Source organism: Homarus americanus, unplaced genomic scaffold (assembly GCF_018991925.1).
Source record: "Homarus americanus isolate GMGI-L3 unplaced genomic scaffold, GMGI_Hamer_2.0 scaffold25483, whole genome shotgun sequence".
In the NCBI taxonomy this organism is placed as follows: Eukaryota; Metazoa; Arthropoda; class Malacostraca; order Decapoda; family Nephropidae; genus Homarus; species Homarus americanus.
In genome coordinates this window covers 7,535,465-7,550,844 of record NW_024726235.1, presented here as the reverse complement: position 1 = coordinate 7,550,844, position 15,380 = coordinate 7,535,465, and the positions used below count along the sequence as shown (strand labels likewise).

Here is a 15,380-nt window from a genome sequence, read left to right as displayed (position 1 = left end):
AGTTATGCATGTAAAGCCAACACCGCTGTATTCATGGCCATATGTTGTGATGAAGTTGTACATAGATTAGTCAAGTGCATTTTAACAGTATGGTTGTGTGTGTGTGTGTGTGTGTAGTGACTAACTGGCCGCCCGTTCCCAGGTCGCTCGCCCGTCACTGTGGTCACTACGGCCACATCCCCCAAGACCTCCACAGTGTTGTCAGGTGAGGCCCGTACTCAGTGTTATTGGAGTGAGGACAACCACACTTGACACACCGTGTGTGTAGTGTTACACTCTCCACCAGGTATGACATCAATTGCCCTGTATGAGTCTTTAACTGCAGCAGGTACGTTTAAATGTATTATACCGGTATGCATGTATCAATAACTACTTGTAGAATAACACGTTTCCTAGTTATTAACACACATGTACAAATTATTATTTTCTGGAAAGTTTAGGTGTAGTAATTGGAATTTGGTTGCAGGTGGAAGCATGGTGGTAGGAGGAAGTGGAGGGTCGGTGATGTACGCTGCCAGTGGAGGAGTAGTTTACGCTGCTCCCCACACTTCCCTGACAGACGCCTCCACGCCAGTACTTCTCAAACTCCCACACGGACTCCAAGTGGCCCACGACCAAAGTAACGCCCCCCTCCCCCTTCCCCTACACACACACACACACACACACACACACACATACATACATACATACATTACAGTATATACTGTATACTTACTTGAAGAATATGTATTTGCACACAGGCATGAGCCCAAATTTTTGTGTCTGCCCTGGCCATATATATATATATATATATATATATATATATATATATATATATATATATATATATATATATATATATATATATATATATATATATATATAATGAGTCAAGTACGTAGTTACGTAAAGGAGATTTTGAAAACAAATTAATTTTATTTCAAGAGCTTGAATGTCATTTAAATTCACTACAGGTACTTTCTAATTCGATTTTTAACTCAACTTACCATTATGGCCAATTGGCCATAATCATGAAAATTTTAATTTTGTTCAGATTGTCATCATTATAGGTACTCCTCTAATTGTTGATTTAGGATTTGTGTTAAAAAAGTTAAAATTTGGGTACGGTAATTACATTGGTTGTAACCGCCGTCAGGGCGGTTAAAGGATGTAATTAGACTCGTCACGTTAAACTCTAATATTATAATTTGGTCAAACCTGTTGAATACAATTTATTTTAGTATTTCAAATAAATCATACATAGGCAATCACATAAATGTGTAATCCAATATATTTTTACATAACTATCATAGCTATGTAATTAGTCTAATCTTAACACTTACAATGAGTACTTAATTACCATACTGTATTTATATGTCGTCACAATGATAAACGATGCAATGGACACAGTCTACCTGTGTACACAATAAATACAAGTTAAACTTACGTGTTGAAAGTCTTCAGGAGAAACAGGTTAGGTGTTGGTGGTGTGATGGGGATAGCTACAGTGAGGCTGGCAGTGCCCTGCTGGGCACCATGTGATCAAGTTGGCGACTTCAAACTCGCTGTGTCAGGCGTATTATACGCAAACAAGCTCACCTTACACCACCCAACACCTCAACCTACTCTGGGTCTCTCATCTGTCTATATCTCAACACTATATAACTGTATACGGGCAGACACCCAATATACATGACATGAGTTACAGCCTAACATAACGTTTGTTTATGTGTCATCATAATTCAGTACCGCTTGCGGTAACTCCCACTCCGTTGAGCGTTCATACTCAAAACCAAATCAGGCCTTTGATACTTAATTTTGTCACGTTCTCGTGACTATGCTGCCCTCAGGTTGGTGGTATTTAACTTTAATTTTGTCACATTCACGTGACTATGCTGCCCTCAGGCTGGTGGTATTTAACTTTAATATTGTCACATTCACATAACTATGCTGCCCTCAGGTTGGTGGTATTTAACTTTAATTTTGTCACATTCACGTGACCATGCTGCCCTCAGGCTGGTGGTATTTAACTTTAATATTGTCACGTTCACATAACTATGCTGCCCTCAGGCTGGTGGTATTTAACTTTAATTTTGTCACGTTCACGTGACTATGCTGCCCTCAGGCTGGTGGTATTTAACTTTAATTTTGTCACATTCACGTGCACGTTCACATAACTATGCTGCCCTCAGGCTGGTGGTATTTAACTTTAATTTTGTCACATTCACGTGACTATGCTGCCCTCAGGCTGGTGGTATTTAACTTTAATATTGTCACGTTCACATAACTATGCTGCCCTCAAGCTGGTGGTATTTAACTTTAATTTTGTCACGTTCACGTGACTATGCTGCCCTCAGGCTGGTGGTATTTAACTTTAATTTTGTCACGTTCACGTGACTATGCTGCCCTCAGGCTGGTGGTATTTAACTTTAATTTTGTCACGTTCATGTGACTATGCTGCCCTCAGGCTGGTGGTATTTAACTTTAATTTTGTCACGTTCACGTGACTATGCTGCCCTCAGGCTGGTGGTATTTAACTTTAATTTTGTCACGTTCATGTGACAATCCTGTCCTCAGGCTGGTGGTATTTAACTTTAATTTTGTCACGTTCATGTGACTATGCTGCCCTCAGGCTGGTGGTAATTAACTTTAATTTTGTCACGTTCATGTGACTATGCTGCCCTCAGGCTGGTGGTATTTAACTTTAATTTTGTCACATTCATGTGACTATGCTGCCCTCAGGCTGGTGGTATTTAACTTTGTCACTTTCTTGTGACTATTGCTACCCTCAGGCTAGTAATACTTGTCAGCTCCCTAACTTTCTGTCATTTACTGGGACATGTGCATGCACCTTGTCTCACTCATAAAGGGCACGTTCGTGTGCCTTTTCTCACCCATCAGGGCACGTTCGTGCGCCTTGTCTCACTCATCAGGGCACATTCGTGCGCCTTGTCTCACTCATCAGGGCACGTTCGCGCGCCTTGTCTCACTCATCAGGGCACGTTCGTGCTCCTTGTCTCACTCATCAGGGCACGTTCGTGCGCCTTTTCTCACTCATCAGGGCACGTTCGTGCGCCTTGTCTCACTCATCAGGGCACGTTCGTGCTCCTTGCCTCACTCATCAGGGCACGTTCGTGCGCCTTGCCTCACCCATCAGGGCACGTTCGTGCACCTTGTCTCACTAATCAGGGCACGTTCGTGCACCTTGTCTCACCCATCAGGGCACGTTCGTGCGCCTTGCCTCACTCATCAGAGCACGTTCTTTGTCTCATTGTGTTCGCTGCAGTCGACCTGGCACTCACTATGCTCACTCTAACACTCGCACCTGATATCATTACAAACTTTACTTTGATATATGGGTTATTTACAAAGAGATATCACTTCAGTCAAATATAATTGCTAATTGTGTTCTGCACTTACGTCAGACAACGGTAATGACAATTGTTTTCATTCTCATATGCACTACACTGGGAGTGTTTGCGCTCACTCGGATAAAATTATTTTCTTCACTACCAAGGTTTAAATATCGCCACAATAAATCTACGGGTGTTACACAGTACTCCGTGACACTGGGTGTTGGTGAGCCACACTAAGGATGATCTTGGCCGCGTGTTGACTCCCATCTTAACACTGCTACACAGTAGAGTCGGTAGAGCATCCAAGTTTGACTGTAACCGCCATCAGGGCGGTTAAAGGATGTAATTAGACTCGTCACATTAAACTCGAACATTATAATATGGTCAAACCTGTTGAATACAATTCATTTTAGTATTTCAAATAAATCATACATAGGCAATCACATAAATGTCTAATCCAATATATTTTTACATAACAATCATAGCTATGTAATTAGTCCAATCTTAACACTTAGAATGAGTACTTAATTTGACATATTTTTATGTCGTCACAATGATAAACGATGCAATGGACACAGTCTACCTGTGTACACAATAAATACAAGTTAAACTTATGTGTTGAAAGTCTTCAGGAGAAACAGGTTAGGTGTTGGTGGTGTGATGGGGATAGCTACAGTGAGGCTGGCAGTGCCCTGCTGGGCACCACGTGATCAAGTTGGCTACTTTAAACTCGCTGTGTCAGGCGTATTATACGCAAACAAGCTCACCTCCCACCACCTCACCCTGCTCTGGGTCTCTCATCTGTCTATATCTCAACACTATATAACTGTATACAGGCAGACACACCCAATAAACATGACATGAGTTACAGCCTAACATAACGTTTGTTTATGTGTCATCATAATTCAGTACCGCTTGCGGTAACATCGGTTAATATATAATTAAATCCAGACAGAGTGGAAAATGCCACACATGGAAGGTTGTGTAAATTTATATTAACTAATAATCTAATATTTACACAGATTCATTTTTTTTAAATCCGGGCTATTTTTCCCTCGTCTGCTGTACTATGCTTGCTGTCTAGCCAATCAACATTGAGGAATCTACCACTCAGCAACGAGTACTAAGATTCTATACAGATAATTCCCAATTTCCCTCTTCTTTTTTTTATTTGCAGGGTGTCACTGTTAACATATGGTAATAATAGTTGAGGCCTAGGTCAGGTTCAGAGGCAGATCCAGGAATAATAAAAGGGGGTCCAAGAAGTTGTTGGTGAGAGAATATGGCGAGCACAGCATGCCCACCCAGGTGGGGGGGGGTCTTGGGGGGGCTCTGTATGCCCCCCTCTAGAAATTTGTTTGAAATCTGAGAGATTTAAAGTAATTACAGGGGGTCCCCGACTTAAGAATGCCCTCCAATATGAACAAGGTTAAACTTTAAATCTACAGTAGGGGTATTTTATTTACCTGATGGCTTATTTTTACTTTCATTTACTGTATACTGTATTGTCATTCTATTTCTTCCTGTCTCTTAAATTAAGTGATTTTAGATGTATATAAAGTTTTTAGCTATGATACAGTGGGATTTTAAACATTGTCTGTAAGTACGGTATGCACATAGCATGTGTTCCGACTTAAGTAAATTTTTTACTTAAGAATGTCCTCAGGAACGGAACCCGTTCGTAACTCGGGGACCCCCTGTAAATAAATTTACTTGAGTTATGCACTCAGGTAACATTTTTGGGTATTTACTTTTTAAAAAGTACTCAAATATTTTAGTACTTATACTTTTACCTAAGTATGGTTTTCTAATACTTTTACTCCAATACAATTGAAAAACAAAAATCGTTACTCATAACATGCAAACGAATACTTTATTTTTTTATTAATTAATTAATTGTTAACAATAGCAAAAGAGTTGTCTGGGTGGAGGGTATGGTGTGGGTGGAGCCGTAAAGGGTACGGTGTGGAGAGACACCACGCGGTTACATACCTACAAGTCTCGTTAGGTGCGGTGACATCAGGTCAGGTGGCAGTGGCCATGACAGTTAACTTTCCCTTTGATCTTCTGGTGTCCATTAGTAACTTGACCACCCACCTCACCTAGCCTACTGCCTTATCCCTCCCTCCCCCATCAAGTCCCCTCTCTTCTCCCCCCACCTTTCCTTCAGGGGCTTGGGCTTCCCGTTAGACGTCAGTTGTTCTTTAATTATACCGTATCTGTACCTAAGATGAATTTCAAAGAGGCTGAGATTCTAAAATGCTTTACATAATTCCGCCTTAGATATAAAGCCTGTATATATTCGTATGTGTGAGACTTAGTTTATTTAAAATTATGCTTAAATAACTAAGTACCACTGCCCTCCCCCAGCACCCGCCAGATGTTACGTGGTGCGAAAAATTCAGCCACTCATTAATTTTAATCGAAAAGTGACGTCACCACAGCCACACCCCAAATAGAGGGACAGTTCATGGCGAGTCTTAATCAGACTCGGTCACTATGGAGGCAACAATCATCTACAAATTCCTCAACTGAAGGAGCTTGACAGCTACTTGGCATGCCCAGGGATTGGGATGGAGCTACTGAGGTCTTTCCCAACATTATGTGACTTATCTCTCAAGCTTAATACCCCACTACCTGCATCTGCTGCTTATGAGCTCTGTTTATTATTAAAATAATTTATTACACCCCGGGGGGTGACAAACCTAGTCACAAGACCATGCAGTCAGACACTAATACATTTGGTACTCGTGTCTCGCAGGACACTCTATAACCTGTGATACGGAGACAATATTGATATGATTTAAGGACAATGGGAGTTAGCACCCACCAAAGCGTGGGTAGCGTACAAGAATTAAATCTAAATTATTACGAATAAGTAGGTGGTGAAATATAGTGTTTAGTGACTCATCCTGTGGTAGGAGGTCCGTGACAGTGGGACAGTCGAGGCAATGATGTTGAAGGGTGTTAGCGTTGGGACAGTTAGAGTTTACAGGAAGATAAATGCGGTTCATCCCCCACTTCAGATACATGCCAGATAGGTGTGTATCCTAACCTAATGCGAGCAGAGACAACATTATGTCTGCAGACCATAAGTCCACGTCAACGATACTTGTGTGGATAAGGAAGAAAGTGAGCAATCCTGCACTGAGTCCTCCATTAAAGAAAAGGCAAGGAAGGCAGTGTCAGGGTGGGGAGGAGGCTTCCATAAAGCTTTAAACCTATTCCAAACATAGGAGGGTGACAAATGAAATGAGAGAGACTCCAAGAAGTGGAGCCAGCCTGCCTCAAGAATCCGATGGTGTTCTTGATTCACAAAAGTGCACTAGTTTTTTAAGTCTTCCCAGTCTTCTAGAGAGTGAGACTTCCGTATAGCAGAGTGGAGATAACAGGTCATCTGCCAGAGATGTCTCATTGCAAGGAGATGATATCAGTAGTCGGCATTACTTCTGGGCTGACGTGTAGTCATGCACAGTATCAATAAAGTTGGCACTTTACATTAAGAGTCAAGAAACTGAGGGGCACCAAAGGAATCTACCCAGGTAGAAAGGTGTTGGATAAAAGATGGACCATCATCCTATGTAAGACAGAGGCGAGGGGATCGATAAGGAGGTGATGTAGAAGCCACTAAGGAGAGCCTGAAGTGAGTAGTAAAGGCAAAATGGTCACAATATATAACAGGCTCAGTGCAAACGGTAGGAAATGGCGGTATGGCCGTTCAGTAGTAGTGCAACATCAAGGAAACTATGGGGGAGGCAAGTATAATCATTAGCACAAATAAAGCAAGAAACTGTGAGAGATGCGATCTGTTAAGAATACATGGATTAGGATAATCTGGAGTGTTGGATCCTGAACTGGAGAACAGTGGCGGAAGAATCAGGTCGTCCGTGTGCTCAGAGGCATGGCCTGTGGAAAGGCAAGACAACGAAGGCATGGCAAAGCAGAGAGAGGAGGAGAATCCGCTATATCCATCATCAACGGAGAGCTAGGAGCGTAGTTTAATGAGCCACATATAGGTTCATTTGGGGACCCAGATGACAGGAGAAGGTCACCCAGTGCAGCTCCCGACGTAGGATGAGAGGGTTTCTCAACTCCTTTAGGGTCCCTGACTTTTGTGGTTTTTTCTTCTGGAGATTTTTCACCAGGAGACAATTATCAGCATTTATGACAGGCATATGGCATGTTGGATGAATGGTAGCTGGCAGTAGAATTGCGGGGGTACTAGTCAGGGATTACGTCACCAGGAGGGATTTCCTAGTTTGCCTGAGGGCATTTGGTGTACAGTACTTGGTCTAGTGAGGTGGACGGCCAATGCCATAAGTTTTCCGAAAAACTGGCAAAATCCACCACCACCAAAAATTTTCTTCACACCTGCCCATGCACTGTGCCTTGATAAACTATGTGAGACACTTTAGGTCAACAAAGGCAGCTGCAACATCTGTTTTTTCAGGAAAAATAAAGCTTCACAGTTGTTTGCTGTGTTGGTTCTAGTTATCTGTTCCAAATCTTTACAAAATTACAAGTTTTTGTACTCCTGATATTTAATTTTATTAAATTTTAAGATCACTTTGCCTTGAAGAATATCTAGATGGTCATCTGATAATAGCACGTTTTTCTGAAAGCATTAGTCTGCATATGTACACTTGAAACTTCACAGTTTTATTACTGTATTTCATTACATATAAATAAAAACAACATATTTTTTGAAATTTTATTCTGCCAGACACTCCATAGCATTGCAGTGACTTATTTTCTTTCTGTATAAAATATAAACTTACCGGGTAGTTCCCAATGCTCTGTTTTTAGGCTTTTAAAGTATATTTTTTCTTTTAAATTTATGGATTCATTTTTTTTTGTCAGATTACCGATTAATTATTGAAAACATTGTCACTTTTCATCAAATAATAACTAAAGTAAGCAATGATTGAGTTTTTAATTTTGTTAATCTTGAGTCAGGTATAATTTCAAAACTTTTCCTGAGAAACATTGTATTCTAATTTATTCACTAACTTCCAGATGGGAGTGCTACAGCCCCACTTGTCACTCTTCCTATGGCATTGACATCTGCAGCATTTCAGCAGTCAGCAGCAGCTGCAGCAGCAGTAGTATCAGCTGCTTCAGCAGCAGCAGCAACAGCCAGCATCAATAACAGTAGTAGTAACAGCAGCAGTCAAGCTGCACCTACAGACCTCTCTATGCACATTAAGAGAGAGAAGTCTTAAGACTAGCAGTGGAATAGTTATGCTTGAGCTTGCCTGTGCCTTTATCATTTGTTATAGGTTATAAAGAAAAATCACAGCTAGCTCTTAGCTGATGTTTTCCCTCACTTTAAATCTAAAAAGTAACTTAATGATAGATTACTGTAGAGTTAGCAATAACAGAAAATGGGAATAATAACACTTTTCAACACAAAGAGTGTTGTTGTGTTTGACAAAGTGCTATATAGTGTTTCAAACACATGCTCTGTGATGTATGATAGTGAAGATTTAAAAATAAAAGATAACTTCTTTTATTTAATGAGTGTCTACAGTTAATTATAAATTAAGCTCTTTACACATTTGTAATAACAGATTTTTTAAGGACACGTTAAGTGTAGACAAAGACATCTGTAAATTAAATACGTTATAATGAAAATACCGGTAATGCCCATGACACACACTGTACTTTATATATACAGGTCGACCACCGATTTTCCGGCACCATCAGGGCAGGATTGATGCCAGACCAGCAATTTTGCTGAACCATGGGTGGTCACGGCCTTGGGGGAGCTACCACTCCCGTAACCTCCGACCCAATAGTTATTCACCTTACGTTAACTCTAAAAGCACTCTGGGCTGCTAGAAAATCAATGTCATAACATAAGAAATTATTTAAAAAAATTAAGTGAAAAACAGGTACTGTATAGGGTATATGAAGGTTTATTATTCACTTAAATAAACTGCTGCATTACTTCCGCTCCTAAAGTGATGAGTCGTAATGTAGAGGTGATTACAATTATATATCTGGAAGTGGGAGACTATTTGTATTATCTTCTTATTCAACCTGGGACATTACTGTACACTATTCCCTTCTTAATTCAACAAAGAAGGGGCTCTGGGTCACTTGAATTACCGAAAAATTCAAATTGACCGAGTTTGGAATATTTTGATATTCGACAATTTCCGAATTTTTGTGTTTGGTTATTTGTTTGTTTTCTTTTCTGTTCTGTTCTGTATTTGTGCCTTGCCTTGGCTGCCACATAAAATAATCTATTTATAATTATTGTGTAAACAAAAACTTTTTCTAAATGTACACACAGTAATAATAAAATAAATAATACAGTAATAAATAAATGTAACACTGCGAGGTGAGCTAACGATGAAAGGGGTGAGGTGACAAGGCAGGAGGTGAGGTGACGTAACAAGGCACTTAAACAGCAAACACATTAACAGCATTACTAAACCATTGTCTTATTCAGTAGGGTCAGGATATATCGAGAGATAGGGTCCAACGATATTCGCTATACACTACAGTTCAGTACAGTATACTAAATAGCAATATATAATTACATGTCATCAATGGGGAAAATAGGGTTAGGTTCTGGAGCCCAATAAAAGTGACTAAACTTGACTTAACGAGTTTATTTTCTTACTTTACTGTATGCACCGTCGGTCAGTAATATACTGTTTGATTTTGTCAGTGTTTATTGTCTCAATACAGAAGGCACCAATACCTGAAATGTACAGAACAGGAATTAACACACATAGGCTACACCATCTCACACATATACAGTACTAGTGCACACACTCCAATGACTATATGCTTGGAACAGTACACCTTCCCCTCCCTTTTATTCATGATGACAGTTCTGTATTGCCGTTCTCTTTAGTTCCATGAACGGCCGGGTTTATATTCATCGCTTGTCTCTCCATCCATTTCGGAGTCATCAACTTCATCCGTTCCAGAACTTTCACTTCCATCCGTTCCGAAGTCTTCAGCTCCATCCTGGTATTTCTTCGGTTTTACTATAGTACGACGTGGTCGCCTAGCAGCGAGTGGTTCCTCCTCGCTGTTCCCGTCCTGCCTGGACTCGTCCATCCCTGTCTTCGGCGTGTTGGCGGCTTGGTTGTTTTCCCGGTTTCGATGAGTGTTGTCGGTTCTCTCGGCCGTTTTGTGGCTTCCGTCTGTGTCACTGTCTCCTCTGCCGTCATTTCCTCCCTGGCATCTCCCTGGAACTCTTCTCATCTGGGATGTGCTGCGTAATATCTTCTTGGGTCCTCGCTGTAGAATAGCTGAATCGCCTCGCCTTTCACTTACCGTCCATGGTTTACGATCATAATTAGTTGAGAGCTTGTCTTTCTTGGTTTGCTTCAGGAGCACTTGATCAGTTGGTCTCAATTCCGCTAGTTTGGACTTATTCCGGTTGTCTGTCCGGAGTTTCAGTTTCTCCTTTTCTCTTTTATCTCTCTTGCGTGCCACATCCCAACATGTCACTTGTGTGTCTTCCAAGTCATGACTCACTTGGGGGAGTTTCACCTTGATGTTCCTTCCCATGAGGAGTTTGGCTGGCGTCTCTCCCGTCATCGAGTGTGGGGTGTCCTTGTAGTGCATCAAGAATTTACCGAGTTGCCGTCTCCAATCTTTCCCCTCAGTATGCATCGCTCGGAAAGCTTTCAACATGGTCGCAAAGAACCGCTCGATTTTCCCATTTGCTTGGGGATGATATGGTGTCACTTTGTGGTGTTTTATTCCCCATTCTTCACAGAACTGTGCAAACTCCTTGGCTCTGAACTGTGGTCCGTTATCTGACACGATGACCGTTGGGATGCTGTGTGTAGTGATGCATCCTTCGATCAGGGTCATAACGGTGTCGGTGTTGATAGTTTTGATCACAAAGGCTTCTGGCCACCGGGATCCTGCATCGATGATTCCCAGCACATAGTCACCACTAGGGAATGGTCCACATATGTCCACGTGGATTACCTCCCACGGCCCCTTCATCTCAGACATATTCACCGGATTGGCTTGTTTTCTTGTGTCGAGGCTTGCACCTGGGATGCATTGTCTGATTGCCTTCTCCATGTCCTTGTTGATAGTTGGCCACCATACCTTGCCTCGGAGTAGCGCCTTGGTCTTGACCATTCCCAGGTGTGTCTCATGTGCGAGTTGCATCGTGCGTCGTTGTTGTGTTTGGGGCATTACGATCCGGGATCCCCTCAACACGAGTCCCCGTTTTTATGTCAGTTCTGCACGTACGTGTTTGAAAGGCTCCGTTAGTTTATCCGTCCAGTCATTCTTGGCGATGGCGTCTTCGAGAGCTCTTATAGTCGGATCCTTCCCTGATTCTTCGAGAATTTCAGACAGTGTCATAGCTTTCGGGATCCTGTTGGCAACCACATAGTTGATGAATCCCTCTGCCAGTTTCTCTTCTTCAGAGATTTGAGCATCGAATGGCAGGGGTTGTCTAGACAGTATGTCTGCCGGATTGTCACTTCCTTTGATGTGTTGGACTGTGAAGTTGTACTGTTGCATGCGTAGGATCCACATGAGTATACGGGCTGATGGTTTGCCTTTCGGGCTGAAGATGGTCGTTAGCGCTTTGTGATCGGTCATGATGGTGAATTCTTTCCCGTAAAGATATAGATGAAATTTTTCACATGCCCAAACTATGGCTAAGGCTTCTCTCTCCAGCTGACGATACCGTCTTTCCACCTGAGTCAGTGTTCGGGAGGCATAACTGATGAGTTTGAGTACCCCTTGGTGGTTTTGGCATAGCATTGCCTCTAGTCCTACCGGACTAGCATCCACAATTAGTGTGGTTGGTAGCTGAGGGTTGAAGTGCATGAGTACCTCTCTCTTCATGACGGCGTTCTTCAGCTTGTTGAAGCACCACTCTTCTTTTTCTGTCCAGGTCCACTTGCTGTTCATTCTCGACAGGTTTTTCATAGGTTCGCTCAATGTCACTAATCGTGGTATGAACCTGGTCAGGTAGTTGATCAGACCTAGGAAGCTACGGACTTCCTGAACCGTTTCTGGCCGTCTGAACCTCTTCACGGCTTCGATTTTTTCATCTGTCGGTTTGATGCCCTCTTTGGATACAGTGAATCCATGGAATTCAACTTCATCTATGTGGAACCCGCTTTTGTGTTGGGAGATGGTCAGGTTGTTCTCCTTCAACTTTTGCAGTACTTTTTCCAGAGCACTGTTGTGTTCACTCGTATCCTTGCCCCAGACCAGGATGTCATCCGCTCCATTCCGACAATTCGGACACTTTTGCAAAATCTGTTGTGGCAGACGTTGTCCTTGTTCTGCAGCTGATGCAATGCCCATGACTAACACCTTGTACCTGTAGATACCGGAGTCGCGTGAGAATGTTGTTATGTCTCTCGATTCGGGGGTTAGCTCGATCTGATGATAGTGTGAGTTTAGGTCGATTTTTGAGAATTTCGTGGCCCCGTTAATTTTGCTGAGTAGTTGTTCCACGGTTGGTATAGGATGGCGCATGCGTTTCACCACTTTGTTTGCTATGCGGAGGTCTGCGCATATCCTGATATCTCCATCTGGTTTTGGAGCAGTCACCAATGGGGACACCCATGGTGTAGGGCCTTCCACGCTCTCGATGATATCATTATCTAGCATTTCTTGTATCTTCTGTTCGACTGCACCTCGAATGTGAAATGGCACTCTCCGAGGTGGCTGTGCGACGGGTTTGACATTTGGGTCGATGTCGAGCTTGAGTTGGAAGTTTTTCATTCTCCCCAGTCCATTCAGCGCTGGTAGATGTTGTTCCACTATCCTCCGGGTTGATGAAGGCATCTCACTGGTCGTAATCAGGTTATTCTGGTGGATACTGAGAAGGCCACGATCTAAGCTGGCTCGCTTCCTCAGAATATTCCCTCCCTGTTTCGCTGTTGTTACCAGGATTTTGTGTGCGACTCTCTTCGATCCATTTGACAGTGTTGCATAGAACTCTCCTCGGAGTGGGATGGGAATGTTTCCATACGATTTAGGTAGGATATTCGTTTCCTTGAGTACTATGTTCGGTCGTATTTTGATGATGTAGTCGAATGTGCCCCCATCAATTAGATTGACGTTTGCCCCTGAGTCAATCAACATTCCTACCGGTACGTCTTCTATCATCACCTTTTCCTCTGCAGTGTCATCTGATGTCACTCTGAACACGTAGGTATGGCTATCGTCAGATTCATTTGTGCTCTTGGACGACACCTGGTGTACGTGATTGTCGTCGTTACCTGTCGAACTGTCCTCCGTCAGTTGTCTGACCCTCTCTTGTCGGTTATGTTTTTTCTTGCACGCAGTGGCAAAGTGGTTGACGATTCCACAGTAGTTGCAATTTTTTCCAAATGCAGGACATTGTCTCTGTCCATGTCGATGGCCAGTGCCATTACACCCGAGACAGTTCAATTTTGTGTCACGTGGCATATCCTTACTTTGTTGTCTTCGATTGCTTTCCCAGTCCCGCTGCTGTTGTTGTTTGTATCTTGTGTTTACCTTGTTCACATTGGTGCCTTCTTCATCTTGTTCCATCTGGCAAGCTTGGGCTTCAGTTGATTCATAAGTGTAAGCAATTTGTAGAGCTTTCTGTACTGTTATGTCTGTCTCCTTCAGGTATGCACGACACATCTTATGTGAAGTACATTTCTCCGTCAACTGGTTGATGATGGCTTGGTCAAGATTGTAGTTGTCGAAGTTGCACTTGGCCCTTTGTGTACGTAGGCGGGTTACGTAGTTGTGTGTACTTTCCCCGACCTCCTGCGCCAGCATCCGGAACTTGTGTCGTTCAAATACTTCGTTTGTTTTATCACCGAAGTATTCATCAAGTGCCATTCTCATTGTTTTGTACGTTGGTTCTTTTTTGTCTGTCGGTATCGCTGGACGCAATGTCTTCATGATTTCCTTCAGTTTCTTAACTCCATAGAATCTGATGAGTGCTAGTCTTTTGGCATCTTCAGTTATGTTGAATGCAATGAAGGCATCTTCAGCGTGCTCTATCCAGTCAGTCCATGCTTGTGTTTGGTCAGTCTCCTCTAGCTCTAGAGGTTATAGTGTTGTGAATAGATGTATGTGCTTGATCCTCTTCGCCAATTTACTGTATGCACCATCGGTCAGTAATATACTGTTTGATTTTGTCGGTGTTTATTGTCTCAATACAGAAGGCACCAATACCTGAAATGTACAGAACAGTAATTAACACATATACTAGTACACACACTCCAATGACTATACACTTGGAACAGTACACTTACTAACTAAAGCACCAATGAACATCAGACTCGGCAGTAGACGCCCCACTGCCACCCTCACTTGACAATCCAACGCCTACATAAACGAACAAACCAAAAATATTAGTTACAGTATTAAGTCTTTACACTCGCCTTGGAAGTTGTAATCTGCAGCAGAGTCGGCTGCTTACTTGTCACTCACTCAGAAAGACTGAGCGGGCGAGCGTGAATGCGTGGATGAGGAGCCACGGTGGCGCCTCTGGTGAGCAAATAATGCATTTGTTTGCCATGGCGGTAATTTTGAAGTATTTCCTGCCCGTTTCCCTCACAAAATAGATAAATTTATCGCTATACAGTACTGTATATAGGAAAATGTCGATAATTTTGGTAGTCGCGATATAAAAAAATCTTTATAAAAAGTCACGTGACATGATATCTCGATTTGGCTAATTTTGCACTTAGATAGTTGATAGTGAAAAAACCAGGGCATATGGAGATGCATTATAATATTTATTATGTTCTGATAAATACCGTATATACTCGTGTATAGTTCGAGTTTTTAAGACCAAATTTTTAGGCAAAAAATTGGGGGTCGTCCTATACATGCGTAATAGTTTTGTTAGGTTGAACCCGTGCATGATGGGAAGGGCGAGGAGCAACTTTTAGCTTCAGACATGAAAAATATTTACCATTTACTGCCAGTAAACAATGGAAACGTAAAATATGTACCAATTAGTAATGAAAAGTTGTGCAGTTCCTTCAGTAAATGAAGCTCACCAACTTACAATAGGCTAAATTACCTTACAACGTGTTTTCAGTAGTC

General features: G+C 42.1%; 1 protein-coding gene across 1 annotated transcript; it reads right to left on the bottom strand.

Moving 5' to 3' along the window:
* Nucleotides 1-10,199: 10,199 nt before the first annotated feature.
* Nucleotides 10,200-11,513, bottom strand: LOC121865549 (uncharacterized protein K02A2.6-like). Its single transcript, XM_042365066.1, has one exon. The coding sequence runs from the start codon at nt 11,511-11,513 to the stop codon at nt 10,200-10,202; it is 1,314 nt and encodes a 437-aa protein (XP_042221000.1).
* Between the last annotated feature and the right edge of the window lie 3,867 nt (nt 11,514-15,380).

Bases quoted from the DNA above. Each gene is read 5' to 3' on its own strand.
- LOC121865549 (XM_042365066.1), bottom strand. From the start codon at position 11,513: ATGCCCCAAACACAACAACGACGCACGATGCAACTCGCACATGAGACA.